Genomic DNA, 24,562 nt, shown 5'->3' on the forward strand with positions numbered 1-24,562 from the left:
TGATGACATTTTAGGGCTTTTATACTTATATTATCTTGCACTCTGTTTTCAGGGTGAACTTGCTTGTTTAATTTATTCCTGATTTTAAAGCTCAATTTTTTTCTATATTTAAAAACAATACAGTTTGCAAAAATGCAGATGTTTGGAAGAATAAAGATATATCTTAAAAAGATTTCCAGAACAGAACACTTTGCACAGAAACGCCAATCAACTACAAGGGAAAAAAACGCTGTACTTTATTCACACTTTACTTAAAAGTGGAGTTTTTCTACATTTCTTTCTTCCACTTAACTTTATATAAATATGCTTGAATACAGCACTCTGAACAATCAGCTTATTTTATTACAAATACTTCACATTCAGATCATGAGTTGAAAGCCATATTTAATAATTTAATTACAACATGCATAAACCATACAGAAAATACTTTAAAGCAATGACAATAAAAAATTAACATTTAATGATGCTAAAAGAGCAGGTTTCACAGATCATGCAGGGCTCAGAGGAATAATTTGATGTTAGTATTTGGTTAGTCAGTGTTAAATTAAAGAACAAATTTAAAAAATATAAAATTTGTTACAAACATATTGATGTTCCCCACCAGTTACATCCAATAAGGCTTGTTTGCTCGTTATTTTTCTGGGTCATTATCACTTTAATTTAAACAGCGTCCCCCGACAAAAGTGGGGGTAAAAATAAGTAAAGGTAGTCTTAGCTAAAGCGGGGAAATAAGCAAAAGGCCTCCATTGTATCCCTTCAAATGGTACAAGTTTGTAAAAAACAAAAAACAGAAAATAAACTCCTTCATATTACAGCACTGGACCAGTGATACATAACTTCCTGGTTGAAGCTTTACATTAAACCTTCTTCACAGCTGGATATGTTTGAACACATTTAACATTCCTAATATTTTACTTATGATTCAACTAATATAACTGTGTTAGGAAGCTTTGTCTGCTTTACTGTACTAACATTAAACAATTAGTAGAAGCCATGTAAAAAACTCACATACGCATGTCTCGAGCTACTTGATGCAACCCTTTTCCTTTGCCTGTCCCATTTAGTGCATGAAAACAAAGCAGGTGATTAAAGACAACAAGTAGCTTAAGAGTGGAGGAGTAATTACACAGCAACAACAAAAAACTTTTAAAAAAAGCTCACCAATGACATGAAAAAGTTCCTCTTTATGGCTGCTGAGGAGTTGGAGTCCGGTTTTTGGAGAGAACGTGCAATTAAAACAGAACAGGTCTAAATCACCGATGTCTCACTCTGAGGAATAAACTGGAGTTACTCATTCATCTTGCTGTCTACTTTCATGAAGCCAGTACTGCTTCTTTCTTAGAGGAGGCTTAAATGTTGAGAAGTGATGCAGTGATCTCCTTCTGAAGTCAATGATAAGAATACCGAAGAAATATGTTGCAGATTTTATTATCTTTAGAAGATCAAAGAAAAAAATAAGCGCAAAATTAATAAGATTTGTGTTTGGTTGATTGTTTCTTTGTTGTAAAACTGCTTCTTGGTATTAAATCTGTTTATGTCCCTTTAAATGGTGCTTTATTTGTAAGGAATGACTATGTCCTTACAAATAAGGAGTTGACTATGTGGGTTGCAGCCATGAAAAACTTACCAAGTCCTCTGTGCCAATGCCAAGTAGCTAATTCCCATTGACTGCTGTTTGGTCCTGTTTACTGGATTGGATGATGTTGCAGAAACACCACATCAGCTAAAAACAAGAGTCAATGGTGGAATAAGATGTCTGACAATGGTAGAGGAAATTAAAAAATGTTTTCATTGGTGCAACCCTCACTCTCAATTTCACAAATGCTTTTTCCTTACAGATGTGGAACCATTTAAGGGGAAATAATCAGCCTTTCCTTCAACATAAGATTTATAGCCAACATGCATTGCTACAACAAAGAAATGGATGAAAATCAACCAAACCCAAATTTCCTTTGTGTCCAAAATTGGCCAGATAATATAGATAAATAACGAGGAAATCCCACTCTCTGGCATCTGATTTAACTTGAAATGTCAAGAACTGTAACCCATTATCACTTTTGTTGATCTTTTCACAAGATAAATAAACAGAAAAACTAAAGAAAGTTAATTTAAAACTCTCCAGGCATCCGTTTAAAAAGAAATAAAGATAAATCCCCTATATGGGCAATTTCTACGGTTATTTATTTTTACCTAAAAAGGCTCAGAGTTTCAGCTGTCATTATCCATCAAATATTTACCATCTTCAAGTTTGTTGATAGTAAAAGATTACATAAAAATATGGGGAAACACCTATCCTTACATCCTGGCCTTCATCCAAAGCCTCTAATTTTCTGTCTAAGTAAACAGTCCCTTCCTTCATCTGTAAAACAAATGTCTTTTAAGACATATTCCTCCTTCATCTTGTTCATTTTTCCACAGACTCTTCCTCTCTGGGAGGTTTTTTTTGTCCCTTTCTCTCAGAACAACACATCTTCGTTGGTAATGAGTGTTTCCACAACCAGTCTCTGGTATCGGATGTCGTTGAGCGCTGTCATGGCGTCCAGTTCAGGGGCCCTCATTAGCGTTGGGCCGAAGACGATACCCAGGTTCTCACTGGACATGAGGTTCTCCTTCTCGTAATCGGTGACCCTGGATGAACAGGAGGGGGCGACATATGAAACAGCAGCTAACATTTAACAGCTGTGATGTGCAACGTTGTGAAAAAGTATTTACCCACTTTACTTATTTCCTTTGTTTTTGTCACACTTAGATTTTATTAATCAGACAAAGATAACCAGAGCAAATAAAACATACAGCTTTCAAATTATTTGATTTATAAACGGGAAAAAGCTACCCAAACCAACTTTTTCCCTCTTTAAAGAAGTAATTGTTTCTTAAATGTAATAACTGGTTGTGTTACCCTTGGCAACAAGAACTACCATCAAGCGAGAACTTGGCTAACAATCTTTTACTTCGCTGTGGAGGATTTTTGGCCCACAGTGAATTTTGAGATGCTGCAGCATGTTTAAAGTAAAGGCACTTCATTTCAAACAGATTTCACCCCATACTTTGACTAAGCCACTCCTAAACTTTAATCTTTTTTTTTGGGTTTTTCTGGCCAAAAAAAAAAACAAAAAACAAACTTTATTTTTGGTTTCACCGTCCTGGTCAAGGTCACAGACTGACGAATGAACAATCTCCTTCTGGATTTTATGCTAAAGAACAGAATTCGTGCCTCCATCAATTACAGCCAGTCATCCTGCTGCATTAAAGCAGGTGCAGAGCATCACTACTACCTTACCACTATTATTTTGGATTTATTGCATTTATTTTTTATCATCATTGACCATCAATGTATTTGGAAATAATTTTCATTACACATTCAATGACTGCTGTATTCATATTTATTGTATATAAACCCAATAAAGGTCCAGTATCTTTTTTCTATGAGTAAAATCACAATTTAAAACTGAAGCCAAATAGTTAAGTATTATTTACCCCAAATTTAACAATTTTAATAATTCCCCAAATTTCTTCTTATGTTAAAGTAATCAGGCAACAAATATTGGCATTATAATTCATTCAGACCTCTTGAGGTGAGCCATGAGGTATCTGAGTGTCTCGATGTGGGCTGGGGGCAGCAGCTTCAAGGCCTCATGGAGGGATTCCAGTCTTTTTTCTGGGTCTGTAATTTCTACAGCACACACACAGCAACGAAAAGTAAACAATAAATACAGAGCTAAAAATGCTGTCGGACCTTCAGCTATAACCAGCTGAAGGTAGGAAAGAGGAAAAGACCCACTTGCAGTCTCTATGAATCGTGGGTAGGCATCATATGTGATGAGGGGAATAGGAAGCTCTCTGAAGTACAGCTTGAGGGCTCCGGTGATGATGTTGATGTCCTCATAAGCATTTGAGGAAATGTCTGCTTTTTCTCCGTCTGCGGAGGAAAATGGGTCGGTTACATTATGCTAACAAACGAAGCAAAAGAAGCGGGGCTGTGATGGCCTTCGGTGAACAACGTGGCGACACTCACCTCTGTCAAAGGCTAGCTTGACATCCTCGATCAGCTCACTGAAGCCCGATATTCTGTACAGGCCCTCAGACTGAAGACCTGGACAATCGGACAGTTTACATTCCATGAATTACATTTTTATTATATTTATTTGAAATATTAGGTAATAGTCCTAAAAGTCAGAGCATTAATTGTAATTTAAATGGGATGAATCATAATATAAGCCCACAGAGTCCAGTTTTATTGCATAAAGCTTGCCTTATTATTGATCCTAAGTATCAATGAGACCTCAAATCAAAGCCAATCCTTTTCTATCAGTGGTGGCTCTCCTGTGAGAGAAGAACACCTCAACCCAGACCTGTTCAGACTAGATATCTTGTCATTTTCTGCTTATTTTATAAACAATGCGAGGCTGACGCACACAGCAGCCCTGTGGGTGTTCTCTCTTCCCACTTTTCCTCTCTCCATTATATAATCTCTGACTCACTCGTGCTTTATTCGTCTCACCTCTTGCTTCGATCTCCTGAATGCACATGTCGACCACCATCGGCCTCTTAGTGTTGTGGGCTTTGACCAGAGTGGTCAGGTCACAGCTGTAGACCTTCTTGACATGCCGAAGGTCCGGCTGGCAGTCGTTCGGAACCACTTTGGAGCACTGCTTGTGGACGTTCAGCCCACAGTCTGACAGAGGAAACACGGTCGTCTTATATGCATTTAAGTCGATTTGCACCTTAAAAGTTTGCTCAGTGACACAGAGTTCCTAACATGCTGAATATGACTGGTCTGTCCATGTCAAAAGTCCAAACTCTCCAGACATCGATGTCCAGAATTCCCTGTCTTTTTTACTCAGATATCAAAGACAAAATATAAATTTATGGCAGATATTTCTACAGTTTTAAACAAGGAGCCTTGAAAAATACAGACTTTATAGGAAGAGAATGAAGGGATGGATGGACGGATGGATGGACAGAAGCATGGATGCGAAAATGGATGAACAGGTGGATGGATGGATGAATAAACTAATAAACGAACGAACAGATGGATAGACGGACGGATAGATGCAAACATTGATGAAAAGGTGGATGGATGGATGGATAGATGCAAAAATTGATGAACAGAAGGATAGACGGACGGATAGATGCAAAAATTGATGAAAAGGTGGATGGATGGATGGATGGATAGATGGACAACAGGAATTACATACTTGTCTAAACATGAATGAAAGTTTTCCATCGTGTGAAGGAACCCCGGCAGCATCAGTGTAACAACATTCCCTCCATGCATTCCTGATATTTCATTATAATTACAGCAGGACTGAAGCGTAGGAGCAGGAGAGACACCCACACAGAGGCAGTTGGTTCTTTAAAACTGGACAGGCGTCATATTCCCAGTTACAAAACAGCAGATGAGTCAACAACAAACAGACTAACATCAGCCTCTTCTCTGGGTTAAACAGAGGGGGGTGTAACACGTCAAACATCCACAGAGGGAATCAGAACAGGATGCTGAAGAACGAATGATTGGAAAAAATATGCCAATGTAGATATAGTTACCTGCACATTTCACCCCCTGAGCGATCAGTCCCCACATGAAGTTAGCGCAATATTCACACCAGTGAGGACCTCTGAATGTGTGAACCTGCATTAAAGAGAAAAACATTCAAACAGCTGTTTTTACATATTTAAATAGAGACTGTGTGGACTGATGTAACAAAAGGTTATGTATGAGCAGCTCTGCGCTGATAAGAAAAGGTGAGAAAATCCCTCAGAAAAGGTCAAAAGCAGCTGAATACCAGCGGTAATCTTAAAACTAGGCAGTCAGGAACGGACAAAAGACTGATAAAGACATAATGGGAAAGCTGAAAAGGTACTTTCAGGAAGGACAGCTTTAATCAGCTCATTTACTGCACTAACTGGCTCTTTATAATGAAATGCTAATAACCTCCGTTCTCACGGAGCTCCGTGTGTGTGTGTTGACACCTGACCTTCTACAGGTGTGTAATTTATGACAAAATTCCAGACTTTTCCAGACTCACATTCCAGAGGTCTCATTGAATACTTACCTTTGTTTACACTGGATGGATGGATGGATGGATGGATGGAGATGGATGGATGGATGGATAAATGGATGGATGGAGATGGATGGATGGATGGATAAATGGATGGATGGAGATGGAGATGGATGGATGGATGGATAAATGGATGGATGGATGGATGGATGGATTAATGGATGGATTAATGGATGGATTAATGGATGGATGGAGATGGATGGATGGATGGATAAATGGATGGATGGATGGATGGATGGATTAATGGATGGATGGATGGATGGATGGATTAATGGATGGATTAATGGATGGATGGAGATGGATGGATGGATGGATTAATGGATGGATGGAGATGGAGATGGATGGATGGATGGATGGATGGATTAATGGATGGATGGAGATGGATGGATGGAGATGGATGGATGGATGGATGGATTAATGGATGGATGGAGATGGATGGATGGATGGATGGATTAATGGATGGATGGAGATGGATGGATGGATGGATGGATTAATGGATGGATTAATGGATGGATGGAGATGGATGGATGGATGGATTAATGGATGGATGGAGATGGATGGATGGATGGATGGATTAATGGATGGATGGAGATGGATGGATGGAGATGGATGGATGGATGGATTAATGGATGGATGGATGGATGGATTAATGGATGGATGGAGATGGATGGATGGATGGATGGATTAATGGATGGATTAATGGATGGATGGAGATGGATGGATGGATGGATTAATGGATGGATGGAGATGGATGGATGGATGGATTAATGGATGGATGGATGGATGGATTAATGGATGGATGGAGATGGATGGATGGATGGATGGATTAATGGATGGATTAATGGATGGATGGAGATGGATGGATGGATGGATTAATGGATGGATGGATGGATGGATTAATGGATGGATGGAGATGGATGGATGGATGGATGGATTAATGGATGGATTAATGGATGGATGGAGATGGATGGATGGATGGATTAATGGATGGATGGAGATGGATGGATGGATGGATGGATGGATTAATGGATGGAGATGGATGGATGGAGATGGATGGATGGATGGATGGATTAATGGATGGATGGAGATGGATGGATGGATGGATGGATGGATTAATGGATGGATGGAGATGGATGGATGGAGATGGATGGATGGATGGATGGATTAATGGATGGATGGAGATGGATGGATGGATGGATGGATTAATGGATGGATTAATGGATGGATGGAGATGGATGGATGGATGGATTAATGGATGGATGGATTAATGGATGGATGGATGGATGGATGGATTAATGGATGGATTAATGGATGGATGGAGATGGATGGATGGATGGATTAATGGATGGATGGAGATGGATGGATGGATGGATGGATTAATGGATGGATGGAGATGGATGGATTAATGGATGGATTAATGGATGGATGGAGATGGATGGATGGATGGATGGATTAATGGATGGATGGAGATGGATGGATTAATGGATGGATGGAGATGGATGGATGGATGGATGGATTAATGGATGGATGGAGATGGATGGATGGATGGATGGATTAATGGATGGATGGAGATGGATGGATGGATGGATGGATTAATGGATGGATGGAGATGGATGGATGGATGGATGGATTAATGGATGGATGGAGATGGATGGATGGATGGATGGATGGATTAATGGATGGATTAATGGATGGATGGAGATGGATGGATGGAGATGGATGGATGGAAGGATGGAGATGGATGGATGGATGGAGATAGATGGATGGATGGATTGATGGAGATGGATGGATGGATGGATGGATTAATGGATGGATTAATGGATGGATTAATGGATGGATGGAGATGGATGGATGGATGGATTAATGGATGGATGGATGGATTAATGGATGGATGGAGATGGATGGATGGATGGATGGATTAATGGATGGATTAATGGATGGATTAATGGATGGATGGAGATGGATGGATGGATGGATTAATGGATGGATGGAGATGGATGGATGGAGATGGATGGATGGATGGATGGATGGATGGATTAATGGATGGATGGAGATGGATGGATGGAGATGGATGGATGGATTAATGGATGGATGGAGATGGATGGATGGATGGATGGATTAATGGATGGATTAATGGATGGATTAATGGATGGATGGAGATGGATGGATGGATGGATTAATGGATGGATGGATGGATGGATTAATGGATGGATGGAGATGGATGGATGGATGGATTAATGGATGGATTAATGGATGGATGGAGATGGATGGATGGATGGATTAATGGATGGATGGAGATGGATGGATGGATGGATTAATGGATGGATGGAGATGGATGGATGGATGGATGGATTAATGGATGGATGGAGATGGATGGATGGATGGATGGATTAATGGATGGATTAATGGATGGATGGAGATGGATGGATTAATGGATGGATGGATTAATGGATGGATGGAGATGGATGGATGGATGGATGGATTAATGGATGGATTAATGGATGGATGGAGATGGATGGATGGATGGATTAATGGATGGATGGAGATGGATGGATTAATGGATGGATGGAGATGGATGGATGGATTAATGGATGGATTAATGGATGGATGGATGGATGGATTAATGGATGGATGGATTAATGGATGGATTAATGGATGGATGGAGATGGATGGATGGATGGATTAATGGATGGATGGAGATGGAGATGGATGGATGGATGGATGGATTAATGGATGGATGGAGATAGATGGATGGATGGATGGATGGATTAATGGATGGATGGAGATGGATGGATGGATGGATGGATTAATGGATGGATGGAGATGGATGGATGGATGGATTAATGGATGGATGGAGATGGATGGATGGATTAATGGATGGATTAATGGATGGATTAATGGATGGATGGAGATGGATGGATGGATGGATGGATTAATGGATGGATGGAGATGGATGGATGGATGGATGGATTAATGGATGGATTAATGGATGGATGGAGATGGATGGATGGAAGGATGGAGATGGATGGATGGATGGAGATAGATGGATGGATGGATTGATGGAGATGGATGGATGGAGACGGATGGATGGATGGATGGATTAATGGATGGATTAATGGATGGATTAATGGATGGATGGATGGAGATGGAAGGATGGAGATGGATGGATGGATGGATGGAGATGGATGGATTGATGGAGATGGATGGATAAATGGATGGATGGATGGAGATGGATGGATGGATGGATTAATGGATGGATTAATGGATGGATTAATGGATGGATGGATGGAGATGGATAGATGGATGGATGGATGGAGATGGATGGATGGATGGAAGGATGGAGATGGATGGATGGATGGATGGATGGAGATGGATGGATGGATTGATGGAGATGGATGGATAAATGGATGGATGGATGGATGGAGATGGATGGATAAATGGATGGATGGATGGATGGATGGATGGATGGATGGATGGATGGAGAATAGAAATATGACTATCTTTCCATCCTCTTATTTTCTCTGCCTTAAAAACACTAAAATCAAATAGCAGTTTTCTCCAGACTGTGGAGGAACCTTTGTCTCATTAACAGCGGCTCTCACTATAAAAATCTCTGAACGGAAACCAAGTCATGTAGATACAGAAATGTTTCAAACAACTTTTACTAATGTGAATGGGGTCCAATGAGCAGAACCAGTTGTTCGGGCAGCATACAGGTAAATCAAAGGAGCACCTCACCTTGAAGTTGTGGTCCTTCTCATACTTGGGCACCATGTCGCTCTCCCTCAGCGTGGCCCGTCGCACCAGAGACGTGAGCTGTGAAAGGGCAAAAGATCTGATTGGTTGCCAGAAAGTGGAAGCAGGGGAGGTTGGTTTGAAGGGGGCCGTTGTCCGTTTAACGGGGTCCGGACCGTTCCTGGAGGATGCCAGGGAGGGAACGGAACCAACGCTTGCATTAAGCCCAAGAGCAGCTGTAAATAAAGAACCTTCCTGACTCGTTTTCTTCTCGTTTCGTCTGTGTTGCTGCTTTTTCCCTCTTTTAACAGCGTACGACTCTCGACTCGGCATAGTGGAAGATCCGGTGTAAATTTATTTTAGAGAGAAGCTCCAAACATCCCAAAGAGTCCAAACAGCACAAAACCAATCCGTCTGTTTTTCCACAACAAAGATCACCCAATCAGATTAGAGCGGCATCGTGATGGAGCCCCACTTCACAACAAAAGCTCATTTTAATCAGTCCAATGATTTAAAACTCTAAACAAAAAAAACTCTTCATCTCCTGGAAGGTATCTGTAAAATACTCCCGGGTCGGACTGATGCGACAGCATTCCTGCGGCTCTCTCTGTGTTAATCTGCTTCCCTCATCCTCTCTACCAGCGGATGGAGGAGGCAGGGAGGGAGGGGAGGATAGAGGTGGGGGGAGGAGGCTGCAGTAACGGACGAATTTAACAGGTCACACTCAGAGAGGAACGAGCCAATCACGCTCCAGTGGTTCCTGTTGTTTCGCCACCGGTTCTGCCACCTCGCCTTGTCCCGGGGGTAGAGAATGAGCCGAGAAACAAGCTGTTGTTTTATTCATTCCTTCACACTTTTTGTTTCCCTCCATCCTTTTGTCTTTTTACCAGCATGTTTTGCTGGAGTTTAACATCTGAGCTCACCAAGGTCTGATTGAATTGTCTGTTTACATCATGCAACCAAAGAGAAGAAGCTACAGTCCAGAATTTATTTTTAATATTCAGGAAATGTTCACAAATCAATGTCTAATATTTTTTATTTATATCTAGAAAAGAAAGGGACTTAATTAAAAGGTAATTAAAGATGAATGAAGTCATTAAAAGATAATAAATTTCTTCATTCTCAGCCAGTCCAATTCTTAGAGGATTCACTGGTATGTTTTGGGTCATTGTTTAGTTCTACTTCAGCTTTTTATTAATACAGATGGTCTCAAATTATCTCCAGCACCCGCTGACACAGAAGAATCCATGGTGGATTCTATGATCCTGAGTTGGACCGGTTCTGCTGCAGCACACCGTCCCCAAACCATGACACTTCCACCACTATACTTCTCAAAGGTTATTTTCCTGGAATGCTGTATTTGGCTTATGGCAAACAAGTTCTCTGTTCTGGTGTCAAAATTATTTAGTTCTCCTAAGAACGTTATTCCACAAGACCTGGTCTTTGTCTACATTCTTTGTGGCAAACTAGATCGTTTGATGAAATTTCATGGTTTTTGGAGTCTTCTTTTAGCATCTTGCGTTCTGCTTTTATGGAGGACCTGCTTGGATGGAGGGGGGGGAGAGACACGTTAGCAGTTGTTCTGAATGTCCTCCACTTGTAGACTGTTTTCCGTGCAGTTTAATGGCTGATTTTGAATTTATTAAATCCCTTTCCAGACTCACAAGTTGCTCTAATTTCCAGGAGCAACAACTCAAAGTATGAGGTTCCTTCAAAAAGCTGAGTAAAGATGTTTTCATCATGTGCTCCTTATGTGATTTTACTCCTTTTCAATGAGAATTAAGGTAAGGGTGTCCTAATCTATTGCATACCATTTTGTCCAAATATATCAGAGAAACACAAGGCTGTCCAAAGTTGTCCTAAGTTGTTTGTAAGACGTTGAGATGAAAAATAGAGGTGCATTAAATTATTCCACTCTGAATTGAATTGTATATTTTGCTCTTTTAAAATGATTTTGGCCCTAAAATATGGTCTAAATAAAGACAAAGTTCTTATTAAGACCTTTTTAAACCTTAAAGGTCACAAAAGCCAACAGACAGTGACTGTAAGAGACAAAGTGAATGTGAGCAACTCGTATGTTGGATGATAGAGAAGGTGGTCAAGGACTAAAACAACAATAAAAAAGGAGGTAGGACAATCAGCTGGCTGCAGGCGCTCATGGCTCTTCTAGAAGCTTCAAACAATCATCAAACCCACCATAAATCGCTATAAAGCAATGATGAGAGCCACCTCTGGTCTCAATGTCACAGCTGCACTGCTTTGTCTGCAATTTCACCTCATTACAAAGGCACACACGTACACAGGACCAACCCCCCCACCACACATGCACACCAAAGCACAGACAGTGATGTATGGGGTGCAGTGGAAGGTGGCCATGCACTGCAGGTCATACAGGGCCTCAGGATCGGAGCAACGCTTCCACAAACTCACCGCTTTTACACCTGCTTCGCTCTTCGTCTGATCACCTAAGCTACGTACATTGCCTCGCAAAAGTATTCACAGACCCCAGATCTAACGTTTTGTAATTTGTTTACTGACAGAGAAAGTTTATTATCCACAGAAAGCAAATGATGACTCTGGAAGCTTTGATGTACAAACAAGAACCATCTGAAAGACCCGTTATCCTATCACCTCCACCCACATCCGTCTAAACTAAACCCGCCTACAGAGAGAAGATTCTGTGGAACAAAACTAATCAACTCAGAGCCGAATAAAAATGAATGAGCCAACAGCTTAAATGTCGAACCCTGAGAGGACAGCATTTTGGAGATAGCAACCTTCTGCATCAGGCTGATGTTATGTAATTTTACTGCAGAGCTCTTGGCTGGAGGCCATCTCTCCTCTGCATCCATCCTCCTCCACCTCCCGCCGTCCTACTGCTGCATTTACACCACCTGTCTTCACCTTTGTTCTTATTTTAAATTCACCACCAGGGCTTTTAATTACTCCAGTCATGCAACTTGACCTGTTCTCATTCTGGCATTTTACAGGTTCTACAATTTGTTCTTCACTCCACAAACACTGTAACAGTATTATTACCTAATGGTTACTTAGGCAGGTCCAGGCCAAGTACTAAGAAACTGATTTGATGTACTGCCTGCAGAACAAACTCTTCCAGCTTCCACTAATAAATTATTCATTCCTTTGTGTGCTTTAGTGAAACAGAAGTCCTGATGATTTTATGCATAAACACACATTTAGAGTTACCACATATTGTCTCGCATCCTACTCCTCAGGACTGGCTCATCTAAACAAACAGAAGCGTGTTTTACACAGTAAAAGATACAAAGATACACAATAAAGGATTTGTCTAGTTCACAGTGTACCACAAATCTTACCTTTCTCACACTTTGAGGCGTCTCTTTTAGCTAATTTGAAACGATCATTGATAGACATTTTATAAAAAATTTAATCCCACTTTTATTGCATCCCAAGATTTCTTTACCAAAGACAAAAAAACGAGATCAGACATCAGTGTGGGGACACTTTTTAAGAAAGAATTGAATAATAAACTAGGTTGACCTAATTTTTTTTTTTTTCAAACAACTGTAATTCTGTTGTTCTTATTGGTCAGCTAATGCAACATTGCCATACATTTACAAAGCTCATTTCTAGTTGGTAGATCTGATCTCGGGATATCTCCTTCTCCGGAAGCTCCAGCTCTGGTGAGCTGTGTTTACGGACTGAAAAAAACTGAATCCAAACAAGGCTCAGAACCAGCAAGAAGGAAGCCCAGTTGTATTCTGGACCAAGCCTGGTTAGAGTGCCAGATTCTGGTTCGGCTGAACTGAAAAATGGCAAACCCAAGTCGGTTCTGTGAGAGAGCCAACAGCCTGATCTTGGACCTTCAACTAGGGACATGCTGATCTACTTCTTCGGTCTATATGAACTTGATACTTTTAATTCCTCTTTCCTGCCTTTTTTGCCCCCCAACATTTTTCCCTCAAATTACCGTTACTTACATTTACATTGAAATTAGGCCGCAAGTCATTTCTTTAATCTCCAGAGAGAAACCAGTACATCTTTAGATAAAAGTTAAACCATCAATAAGTTTAATATCTTGAAGGCCAATTTCTCTTTCATTATCTTCCCCTCCAGATAAAGTAGCAGAAGCAGTTAGCCTTTGTTTTATCCTGGTTGTTTTTGTATTTGTTCAGCTAATTACATCATCTACAGTATATCTTGGACACAGTGATGGGTTTTTAATATGAACTTCAGTTGTGATGCTACAACCCTTGACCTTTCACACTAGTTTCTAGATCCAAGCAACACTTAATGCAGTTGCTCACCCTCTCCTTCATGTTTCGGCCATCTTTCACAGGAACAGGTCCGTCAGGCGTCTCCGGACTGTGAGGCAGGATTTTTTTCAGAGTGGGCTCCTGGTTCAGAGTGGTGTAGCCCACGCGTTCATAGATGGGGTTTATGGTCATCTTGGCGATGTACTCCGCTGCCTGAGAGAAGAGAGAGAGTTGCGTGAATGTGGCTTTATGTTTCGGGTCAAACAGATTAAATCAAGGTTCTTGCACAGTTTTCATGTAGAACTACTAGTTCCGCACAGTTCCCAGTCCTTAACCAGGATTTATAAAACGAAGGAAGGAAGGAAGGAAGGAAGGTAGGACAACAGGATGGAAGAATGTAAGGGAGGAAGAAACAAAAAAATGAAGGACAAAAGAAAGGATGGAAGGAGGAATGGACACAATTAAAGAATGACGGAAGAAAAGGAGGTACAGCAAAAGGAGGACATAAGGAATGACAAGGAATTAAATAAAGAAAGTACAGAAGGTAGGACACAAGGAAGCGACAGAAGGAAGAGCACATGGATGGGCAAAAGGTAGTAAATAAGGAGGGATGCTGGGAAGGAAGGACACAGGGCAGGGAGGGAGGAAGTGCACAAGAAAAAAGGAAGGAGAGACAACAGGAGCAAGGAAGGACAAAAGAAAGGAAAGAATGAGGACTACAAGGAAAGAACAAAGTAAGGACACAAAGGAGGGAAGAAGGATAAAAAGGATACCAAGAAGGAAAGTAGGAATCCTGTAAAAGACAAACGCACTTTTGTCTCGATGTAAAGCGTAATGAGGCCATCAGTCACCAGGTCATGGATGGACTCGAACCTCTTCTCTCCAACAAAGTGTTTCCCGTCATGGTAGAGACGGAAGTTCCTCGTCTGGTTTCCAAACCTGAGAAAGACAAAAACGTACTGTTTTTGTCCTGGATGTGAAATGTCATCGTTTCTAACTCACCCAGATACATTTTCACATTTACATTTCAGAAAGTTCAAACATTTTCTTCCAGCTGATGCCAAACACTGTTGAGCTGGATCTGGATGTCACTTTATGACGTTCTACCAAACCAAAGATCAACTCCAATGTGCAGAAACATCAAACATGTTCCTTAAGTTGAAGAAAGGACCCAAAATCTTGTGAGATTTGGGATTTTGACTCTGAAAAGAACATTAGATGCTTTTACACCTAAAACCTGACAATTATGAGACTTTCTTCAGGGTTGTTCACTTCTGTCCATTGATTTTTAGAGCTAACTCTCCATCCTTCAATTAACATGTCATGTTTTCTTACAGAATGTTCAGATTTAACCTTAAACCATGGTTGCTTTTACGCTTCCACTCAAATATTTTTTTGGTTTAAAAATTACAGACTTTGTGTGAGTCTGTAAACTTGCCCAATAACATTTCTGCAGTCCTCAGGATAAACATAAAGCATAAAGAAAACTCCCTAAAACAGATGAAACAGTGTGACTGAAAAACTAAAACGGGTCAACATTTGTCTGCTCCTTTGTGGATCTCTGTGAAACGGCTGCGAGATAAACCAGCACCAGAATAAATCATTAACCCAAAATCCAACCTCTCCTTTTGTGCCACCCAGACGGGGACTCTGGTTTATGAAGGAGTATTTATGGAAGGTAATTAGAACCACAGTGAGAGAACGCTGTGCAGGTGGAAGAATGACATGTCTATGAATAGAGCAACTGACCCAAAAGTAAATCTGAATCGAGCCATGAGCCCATTTTAAAAGTGTGACACCTACTCAGTGAAAACATTCAGTTAAGAAAGCCTCATAGAGCTGACACGCCCCTCAGGAAAAACACGAAAAACCTTTCAGTTTGTAAACTTCCACAGATTTAACCAGCATGGTTTCATTCAGATACCTTAAAGCCAGAGTGTATGTGCCCAGCTGCCTCTGACTCTCTCTGATGAGGTAGCTGCCTTCAGCCTGACTCAGGAGCTGATCGGCCTCCTCTCTCGAGATCATCCCATGAAACCTGGAACACGAAAGCAGTCGGATTTAGTAACCAAAAATTGAAGAACATGTTACAGATTCACAGACTCAGTACAGGTCATTAAATACAATGACGAAACAGCAACTTACTCTCTCCCGTAGTACTTAGGGCGGTTTTCCACCTGGAAGGAGGGAAAATACAGATTAAATACAGACAACAAATGTATGGTTGGGTTCAAAGGTCTCGATGGACGGATGGATGGAACCCAAAAACAGATTGATGAATAAATAAATAGATCAATGAGTAGATATAGATAGAAAGAGAATAAAGGGAAAATAGTAATATTTTTTCATGCTTGGAAAAAAATAGTTAAAATTCCATAGTTTTCCAGACATTGTAGGAACCCTAAATTTAAGGCATCAGTACGGCACATGGACGTGCATAGGTGGATACAATGTTCAGACAAATACTAATAATATTTTCCTTTTTCCATACATGCATCCAGATCCAGAAAATAAATACATTTCCATACGTTTCCAGACTTTGTTGGAAGCTTAAACTGAAAGCATCCCCTGCACACGACCAGGATTAAAACTGCCTACAGCAACTATATAAAGTGTGAAAATGTCACTGGCTTCAGGGCTGTCCAAGCAAACCCACATATTTTACCGACCTGAATGTAGATCTTACCCAACAGCCAATGTATTCGTGATTATGTGGGCGAAGAGAAAATTGCATGAGTCAGATATAAATGCTGAACACTTTGGCTGAACACACTCACTGTTGCTGCCAGCAAAACTGCTGTTTGGTCAATAAATCATCACAAACAGCAGTGAATGTTAGTTTGGATGCTGCATAAACTATTAAATCCTATTGATTTACATAAGAAATTGAGTCTTTTGTATATATTTACAGAATGTAAGCATTGTGCTCAAGCCGTAAAAGTAAACTGACACATTATGTGTAAGATGATAAAACTTGGGAGAAATTTCAGGAGATGTTGCTGGTTTATGAGGAAAGTGGATGTCCACAACCAATCTGATGTCAGCTGTGCACGTGTTCCTCAGGACACAAGCCAAACCCAGCCTGCGGCCTCAGTGCTAAGACTAATAGCCATTGCTAACACTCAATGGACACCATCGACTGCACTGCATCGACTGAGTAAAGATGAGGGATTTCATGCAAGCCCAAACACATTCCAGCCCCTGCTCCCTTTGAGTGAAATAATAAAACAAAGTGATGAAGAGTGAAAAAAGGATCTTTGTTTTTAACTGGGAATGACAGGAAATAAAACCGAAAATGTTACATTTAAAACATGTGCGGACTTTTTTTTGGGTTATACTCAAATGTTAACTCTTACTAACGAAATCAAAGTGTTGTGCCTTGGGGCAAATAATCAAAGTTTTCCAGCCCAGGCCTGTGCCATCATCTACGAATCCATGTTGTCGACAAGCAGAGCTGCCTGCTGGGAATTTTACAGCAGGTTCATCATCGTATTAACTTACAGCTTTGCTGGGTCAATAATGTCAGCACCACACTACAATTTAAAGCACCAAAGCAACAAAACGGCATTTTAGAGTAGTTCTGTAGTTTAAGACCACCTCACCAAAGAGCAGGAGAGATTGAGTCCAGTGGTCTCTCAAAGTAATGAGAGACCAAGTTCAAGAACATTACTGTTATTGGACACAAGAGACAAGACCAAGACTTTCAGGGAGGCAAGACTAAGACCAAGACCCGTCTTAAGACAGAGACTGAAAATGTGTCTTCAAGACCAAAATTAAAACTGGTCTTAAGCTCCAAAACACTAATAAAGAGTGAATAAATGCAAAAAGTCTCAATCTGTTTGTGCTGTGATGTTTTATTCACACGAACCAAGTTCTGAACTTCATACAATGAATGGAAGATGTGTGTTTGGCTGATTATTTATTTGCTGTAACATTACTTCTTGGCAACAAAGCTTGCACCATTAGACAATTGTGTTCAGTTCACTTTAAATGGTGCCACAATCGTAAGGAAATGCTTCTGTGGGTTAAGCAGCAGAGTTTGAGTATGTGGGTTGAACCCATGAAAAGCTTCTCAAATCCTTTCTGCTGATGTCAGTTTTTTCCACTACTTACTCTGGCTTGGTGTTTATTGGATGTTTGACGTTTGAAGAAAAAATATTTTAATAAATGAACAATTCATTCATTTAACAAACTGGACCCTCAGTAGTTCGTGGGAGAACCAAACACACAGTGCTGTGGGATGGCATCCCAGTCCTCAACCAGCATTTAATCCAAGTCAACGAGTGTGGTTGCGTTGGTCTATCTGGCATCGACGAGGTCAGGACTGCAGGCAGGCCGTTCCATCCTTTCCTGTCCAAACTTCTGGAGGTAGTCTCTGAAAAACCGCACTCTGTGGAGGTAAGCCCTGAGATATTGGAGTTTAGTTCAGCTTCTAAGTGTGGAGATAAGGGTCTGCCACAAAATCTCATCTCAATATTTGTTTGCATTAAGATCGTCTCCAACGATGAAAAGCCTGGAGATAGTCTGTTCCCAGTTGTCTGGATAGAAGTCGTCAGATATACTGTCCTACCAACCGTGACTGCACATCTGTAGAAGACAGCCTGCAGCTCGTAAGTGCTGACAGATTTATGAAAAATCCTTCTGTTTGGAGATGGCACTGGGGGCTCACTCCAAATACTGCTGCGACTTTATTTACACAGTAAATGATTAACACATTGCCACAGATGAATGATTATTGGACCCTCATTTAGTCACATATGGCTGACACCCAAACAGGTAACCTTCTACTTCTGCTGGTTGGAGCAGACAAACATAAGGGGTGGTGGGGTGTCCTCAATCCATCTACCTGCCCACTTTAAGTGCGTCAGCATCGACAACCCTACTACAGCCAGGGCTGCAAAGTCAAAAAGCTGTTCATCTGATATCTACCCACAGCATGACGAGCACAACCTCAGAGGACGTCTTTAAACAAATTCACCAGACAGACAAATCCCACATCTTTAATCCCTTTGGGTTCCCCCAAACCACACACATCCTTGTCTTTCTATCTTTAGGAAGACTTTGCAGTGACCTCCATTCATTTTATTCATTTCTATGGTCTAACCCTGACCCTAACCATTATCGGTACTTACCTAACCCTAAAGTAAACTCAATCCATGCCTTAGTCCTAAACCTAACCCAAAAACAGCATGAAAAAAAAGTGAGAACCAGGAAAACACTTTCCAAAAATGACCCCTTTGTTGGGTAAAAACGTCTCTCTCTCTCTCTCTGAAACAAATACAGAAATCCCGCCGTTTAGATCGTGCAGAAGAAGAGATCAGCTTGTACATGAATACCAGAGGTGTTTCTGTGTTTTCACGTGTAGCTCAGGATTACACCAGCATGACCTTTAGCACAACACTGATCACTCCCACACTCTGAGTCGTCACACCGCCTCCCCCACTGCGATGAAATGAGACATAATAGTTTCTGTGAACATCAATTTTTAAGTTCTGCCACCGATTCTCAAAAAGACTCAGGTCTGGTCCTGACTGGGACATTTAAGCTCTGGATGGATGTTTGGGACGTTGTCCTGCTTGAAGGTGAACCTCCACCACAGACTCTAGTCTTCTGCAGCATCTAACAGGTTTTCTTCTGGGATTGTCCTGAATTTAGCTCCATCAATGCTGCCAAAATTCCATAAAAGCAAGATTTTTGGATAATCTGACTAATGACTCTCCTAATGGTCTTCCTGATGCTGCTTGTTAGGAGTATTTGTAAGAAATGTTGAAAACAGTTTGACATTTTATTTCCTCTTTGCAATTATACACTAATTAGTGTCGGTCCATCTAAACATCAAATAAATTACATGACTGTTAGATAATGAGTTCAAAAGGTTTAAATACTTGTCCAAAGCAGTGTACACTCATACACAGCCGGTTTTCTCTTGCCCGTGTCTTTCAGTGTTGCTCTGTTCACTAATTATAATAGCTTCAAAGCTATGCATCAGTAATCACCGTCTCATAATGACCACTGAGTGTTTAAAATCTGGTCTACATGGTTCTGAATGGTCCTGGACCTAAATAGATGTCAGAGTTGCTGATCAGGTATGAAGACCTGTTCACTCAGGGTTTCCAGGACCAGAACTACACAAGAGGAGGTAGCCTTTAGTATCTATGCTCCTCAGCTCTGAAACAAACCACCTGAAAACCTGAGAAGTTCAGAAACTACTAGTTCCTTCAAGTCAGGACTTTTTCATTTTAAAATTCCAAACTTTTCTAAACTTTTAAGATTTTGTGGACATTTGAAACACACTCTGGTTTTCTTATATCCATGTTCAATAAATGATGAATCAATACAATGCTGAGGTTCACTTCTGGTCCAGCAGTGTGGTTATGTTGAGTTAAATCAGCTTTATTTTAAAATCTGTAACACTTTAATTTGTCAAATCTGGACTGAATTATCCAAGACTAAACACAGACTGCTTAAAGCGCAGTTGGTACATTTTTGATTTATCAATTTTGCTTGTAAAAGTTTAAGATTTGATAGTTTTCTTGCCTGGTTTGACGCCAAAGCCAGACCCAGTTTTAAAACCACACACAGGTCCGGTCTAGAGCTCTGATCTAAGAAGCAAAATGGCAATAAAGACAGCATCTTTTAAATGACTGTTTGTCTCGTCCAGCCGCTCTAAAACTGGGACCCTAGAAAATCACTTTGAGTCTTTTATTCTGTGTTTTTCTTTGGTCCATAATTTAGTTTTTAAAGAAATGTAGTTACATCCTAAACATTACTTAACAAAAAAAACTACGTCACCAGGTGGGAACTTTTTATAATTATTTACTGGACCCACTTAAACCAAACCAATCAATATTTTGAAAAAACTCAAGTTGAGATTAAAAGGTAAAGGATGTCGATTAAGCCTAAATCAATGTAAGAAGCATTTTATTGTTTAGAAATTTTATTTTATTTTTTTTATCTTTTAGACAACAGAACAGGAATAAAGTTTAGAAACTCAAACATTTTTCCGTACTCCAGTTTTGTTTTCTCCATATTTATCCAGATCTGGAAAATGCTAAAGAAAAAAAATGTCATAATTTTCTAGACTACTTAGTGCAACTTTCCCATAAAGGTAAAAAAAAACATCCCATCATCTGTTAATTTCTATCATGTCTGAACTATTTACTTGTTTTAAAAAATGCTTTCATGCTTACTTTTTTTTAAAATTATTCCTAACTTCTGTTGTTTTTAATGTGATTTTCTTTACCTCCGATCCATTTATTTTCCTGTAACGCAACTTGAATGATCTTTTTACACCAAAATAAACTCACCTTTCCTTTAACCTTCCAGGAGATAATTGTTGGTCTAACGCTTTAAGCTAATAACGACAGATAAAAAGCTGAATCTTCTGGTAACAATCATGAGTAAACACTGGGTTCGTGCCAGATGTGTTCTCACCTCTGATGTACAAGTGATTCTGCGAGGGTGTGGCGCCTCCTGCTGGAGCTGGTACACTGCAGCAGAAAACAGATTTCACACGGTTGCAAAACTTCATGTAACCAACACACAAAGAAGGCTCAACTTTGTGCTCAACTCAAAGTAATTAAGATTAAAGAAAATATAAGAGCAGAAACAAAACTGCAAATATTGCATTAAAACATTTTATTGATACTTACAGTAAGATTTCCAGACTGGTGGCCTGTACTCATCGTGATCTGAGGACAAAGGAAAACAAAGAAATGATTCTTGTTTCTCTTTGCTACAGTGCCATTTAGTGGACAAGATTTGGCTGTAATCATAAACAAGATGAGGTCAGATTAGAAAGAGCTTTTCATCTTCTGCTAGGAAGAATAGAATGAGGCATGATTGAAGGAAAGACAGACTGATGAATGGGTTTAAAAGAATTTCCACATTCTCTTTTCTTTTCCATATTTATCCTGACTGAATTAGATTTAAAATTCAAACACTCCATACTGTGTGGGAACCGTGGTGCTTAAAGTGGGGGCATTTTTAGCCTCAGGTGTTTGGAGTTTGGCTGAATTCTGGAAGAATAGCTGAAGATAATCCTCTCTACTTCTGGTGAAATCCTTTCAAAAACATCTCTACAACTCTATCACCCTGAACATTTTGGGCAACGTTATTAGTGTCCTGTGTAAGCAGACTCTGACCAATTGGCTAAACATTACATTAGCACGAAAAATGCAAGTTTAAATACTTGGAATTTATTAGCCAGCAATTATTGCACTCCAGACTGTCCTTTGCGATATAAATATTGCACACGTTGATACTGTGATGACGATATATTTACGATATTGTGTGAAGTTAATAAAACAGAACAGCTGTGCAGAATTACTCCCCTGCAGCATTTAAGTACATCTGCTGCAGAAACGTTATCATTCCCGATGTGGAAAGCTTTCCAACATACTGAAACTCTGGCAGATAAAGTTGACGTATCTCTACTTTCCTGATTATAATAACTGTAAACAATTAACAAACGCCTGGATTTGTTCTCTGTAGGAACACTTGGAACAATGCTAAAACATCCGCACATTAAATTAAACTGTTTCCACAACAAACTCCAAGTTATACAATAAAAAATAAACATGCATCCTCTGGTCAGCACCTTGTAAATTGTTCCATCTTTGCTGCATGTGTAAAACTAACAGCACCACTTCCTGTCTTGGTGTACTCTGTGTTCATTCCACAGCCTTATCTATTCAGCACTCGTCCTGTCTTCAAAATAACTCCTCGTCCTCCCCGGGAGAGCGTCTCACCGCCCTCTTCTCAAGGCAATACAGCCATTCGATAAGACAAACTCAGCGAGCATGCAGACATAACATGCACTCTGCGTCCAAAACCCAGTTACTGTACCGTTTTGTGTAAATAGAGGAGGAAAGGTGTGGTGCATTCTGGATTATTCTATTATAGACTGTTTAATGCAAATGGAGGTAAAAAAAAAAGAATATTCAACAGAAAATTTTAATTTTGGACAAAGCTCTCATTGATGCACCGAGGGCCAATGGTGCCACAATCCAAAACATTTTTATTCATTAATTACAGATACATCACTTCAATAATATTTTACAAAAATATATTGAATTTATATAAATAATTGTAGCTATTTTTATTAGAATGTCTCTATAATATATATTCATTAAATAATTAAATAAAGACATCTGAAAATAATTGGTAAAAATTGACATTTATTGTACTTTAAACTCATACAGGAAAAGGTTATATTAAATAATAATGGTTTCTATGCTATAGTCCAGCATATAATAATTTTACCTGCCACTGTGGATAATCTAGTAGATTCCTAGATATGATTGGTTAACCTACGTATCTTTTGACCACTTACTAGGCAAATAAATACATAAACAAAATAACCTAATGTTGACATAAACCTATCATGAGTGGAAAATTTTAAATATCACAGTTTCTTAAATATATGCATTAATAAAAATATTTATATTACTTACAAAGCAGATTAGAATTAGTTTACTGCATAATTGTTTTCACTGTGCACTGTAGCAGAGAAACTATTAAATGTATCTTTAAATTATTGTTTAGGATTTAAGCACCTGTTGCTTTAAATTCCTAATTAATACTTTTCACACTTAGTGTATTTATTTATTTCCAGTTTTATTTGAATGATCACATTTAAATATTGACTCAATTATTTTTTTTATTGTGGTACTGTTTAAACGTGCAGGAGGTTGAATACATGCTAAACAAATAGTTTCACATTAGGTAACTGGAAAAATAAATACGCATTATTGCATTGGTACATTTTCCTAAATACTGGATGTAGATATTTTTAATGTCAGTTTAAATGTGTTGTATATTCAATAATACTTGCATCGCTTCACAAAACATTAACTTTTAATGAAGAGATCTTAAGCCATCTTCTCCAAAATACACAGATAAAAAAAATGAACACACTACAATTACATCATCTGATGTGTGATGCTGCTTACCAAAGACATTTAAGGCCATTCTGATCAATAGATATGATGAACAATTGATCAGTAGTTCCCAGTTTCGTCCAAATTCGGACCCCGGTAACTCTGATCTTGGCAGAAAGGAGACACAATGTCAAGAAAGTGGAGAAACTGAGTGTCACTGGGTGCGATGAAGACGACTTGATAGCAGTGTAAAGAGCTCAGTAACGGTAAAACAATAAGTGGTGAGACTATGGCAGGGGAGAGCTAACGTTAGCCGATTCCCGTAACGCTTCCTCAGCTGGCATAAGGAAGCGAGGACGAAACGGAGCGAAATGTTTCCTACTTCTTAAAGAAAAACAGCGACACTGCGCAACCAAAAATTAACAGGTTAAACACCAGTTCGGGGAAATGTGGCGGCAAGCTAAAGATACTCACATTTATATCTCATTCTGCACTAACGTCGCCATCTTGCCAGGTCACGTGAGCAGTCTCGCCTTCTCTTGGGAGGTAACTATGGCAACAGACCGTTACTCCCGCCTCAAGGTCTGTTTGACCTGGATACCTTGGTGTATTTGCACTGTTTTGTCTTCATAATGAAAAATGAGCT

General features: G+C 39.7%; 1 protein-coding gene across 2 annotated transcripts; it reads right to left on the minus strand.

The window, feature by feature from the left end:
* Positions 1 to 367: 367 nt before the first annotated feature.
* LOC124861703 (N-chimaerin-like) lies at positions 368 to 24,530 on the minus strand. 2 transcript variants are annotated; one of them, XM_047355624.1, is made up of 15 exons: positions 24,391 to 24,530; positions 23,989 to 24,083; positions 21,688 to 21,726; positions 21,470 to 21,525; positions 16,181 to 16,212; positions 15,960 to 16,073; positions 14,848 to 14,974; positions 14,087 to 14,248; positions 9,801 to 9,878; positions 5,548 to 5,632; positions 4,502 to 4,675; positions 4,016 to 4,093; positions 3,782 to 3,919; positions 3,568 to 3,673; positions 368 to 2,628 (listed from the first exon to the last, which is right to left on the minus strand). In XM_047355624.1, exons 2-15 carry the CDS (start codon positions 24,005 to 24,007, stop codon positions 2,457 to 2,459), a joined length of 1,380 nt encoding a protein of 459 aa, XP_047211580.1. In that variant the 5' UTR covers positions 24,008 to 24,083; positions 24,391 to 24,530; the 3' UTR covers positions 368 to 2,456. The 2 variants fall into 2 exon arrangements, with proteins under 2 accessions (XP_047211580.1, XP_047211581.1); XM_047355625.1 differs by having other exon boundaries at positions 23,989 to 24,078; positions 24,391 to 24,525.
* Between the last annotated feature and the right edge of the window lie 32 nt (positions 24,531 to 24,562).

Source organism: Girardinichthys multiradiatus, chromosome 24 (genome assembly GCF_021462225.1).
Source record: "Girardinichthys multiradiatus isolate DD_20200921_A chromosome 24, DD_fGirMul_XY1, whole genome shotgun sequence".
In the NCBI taxonomy this organism is placed as follows: domain Eukaryota; kingdom Metazoa; phylum Chordata; class Actinopteri; order Cyprinodontiformes; family Goodeidae; genus Girardinichthys; species Girardinichthys multiradiatus.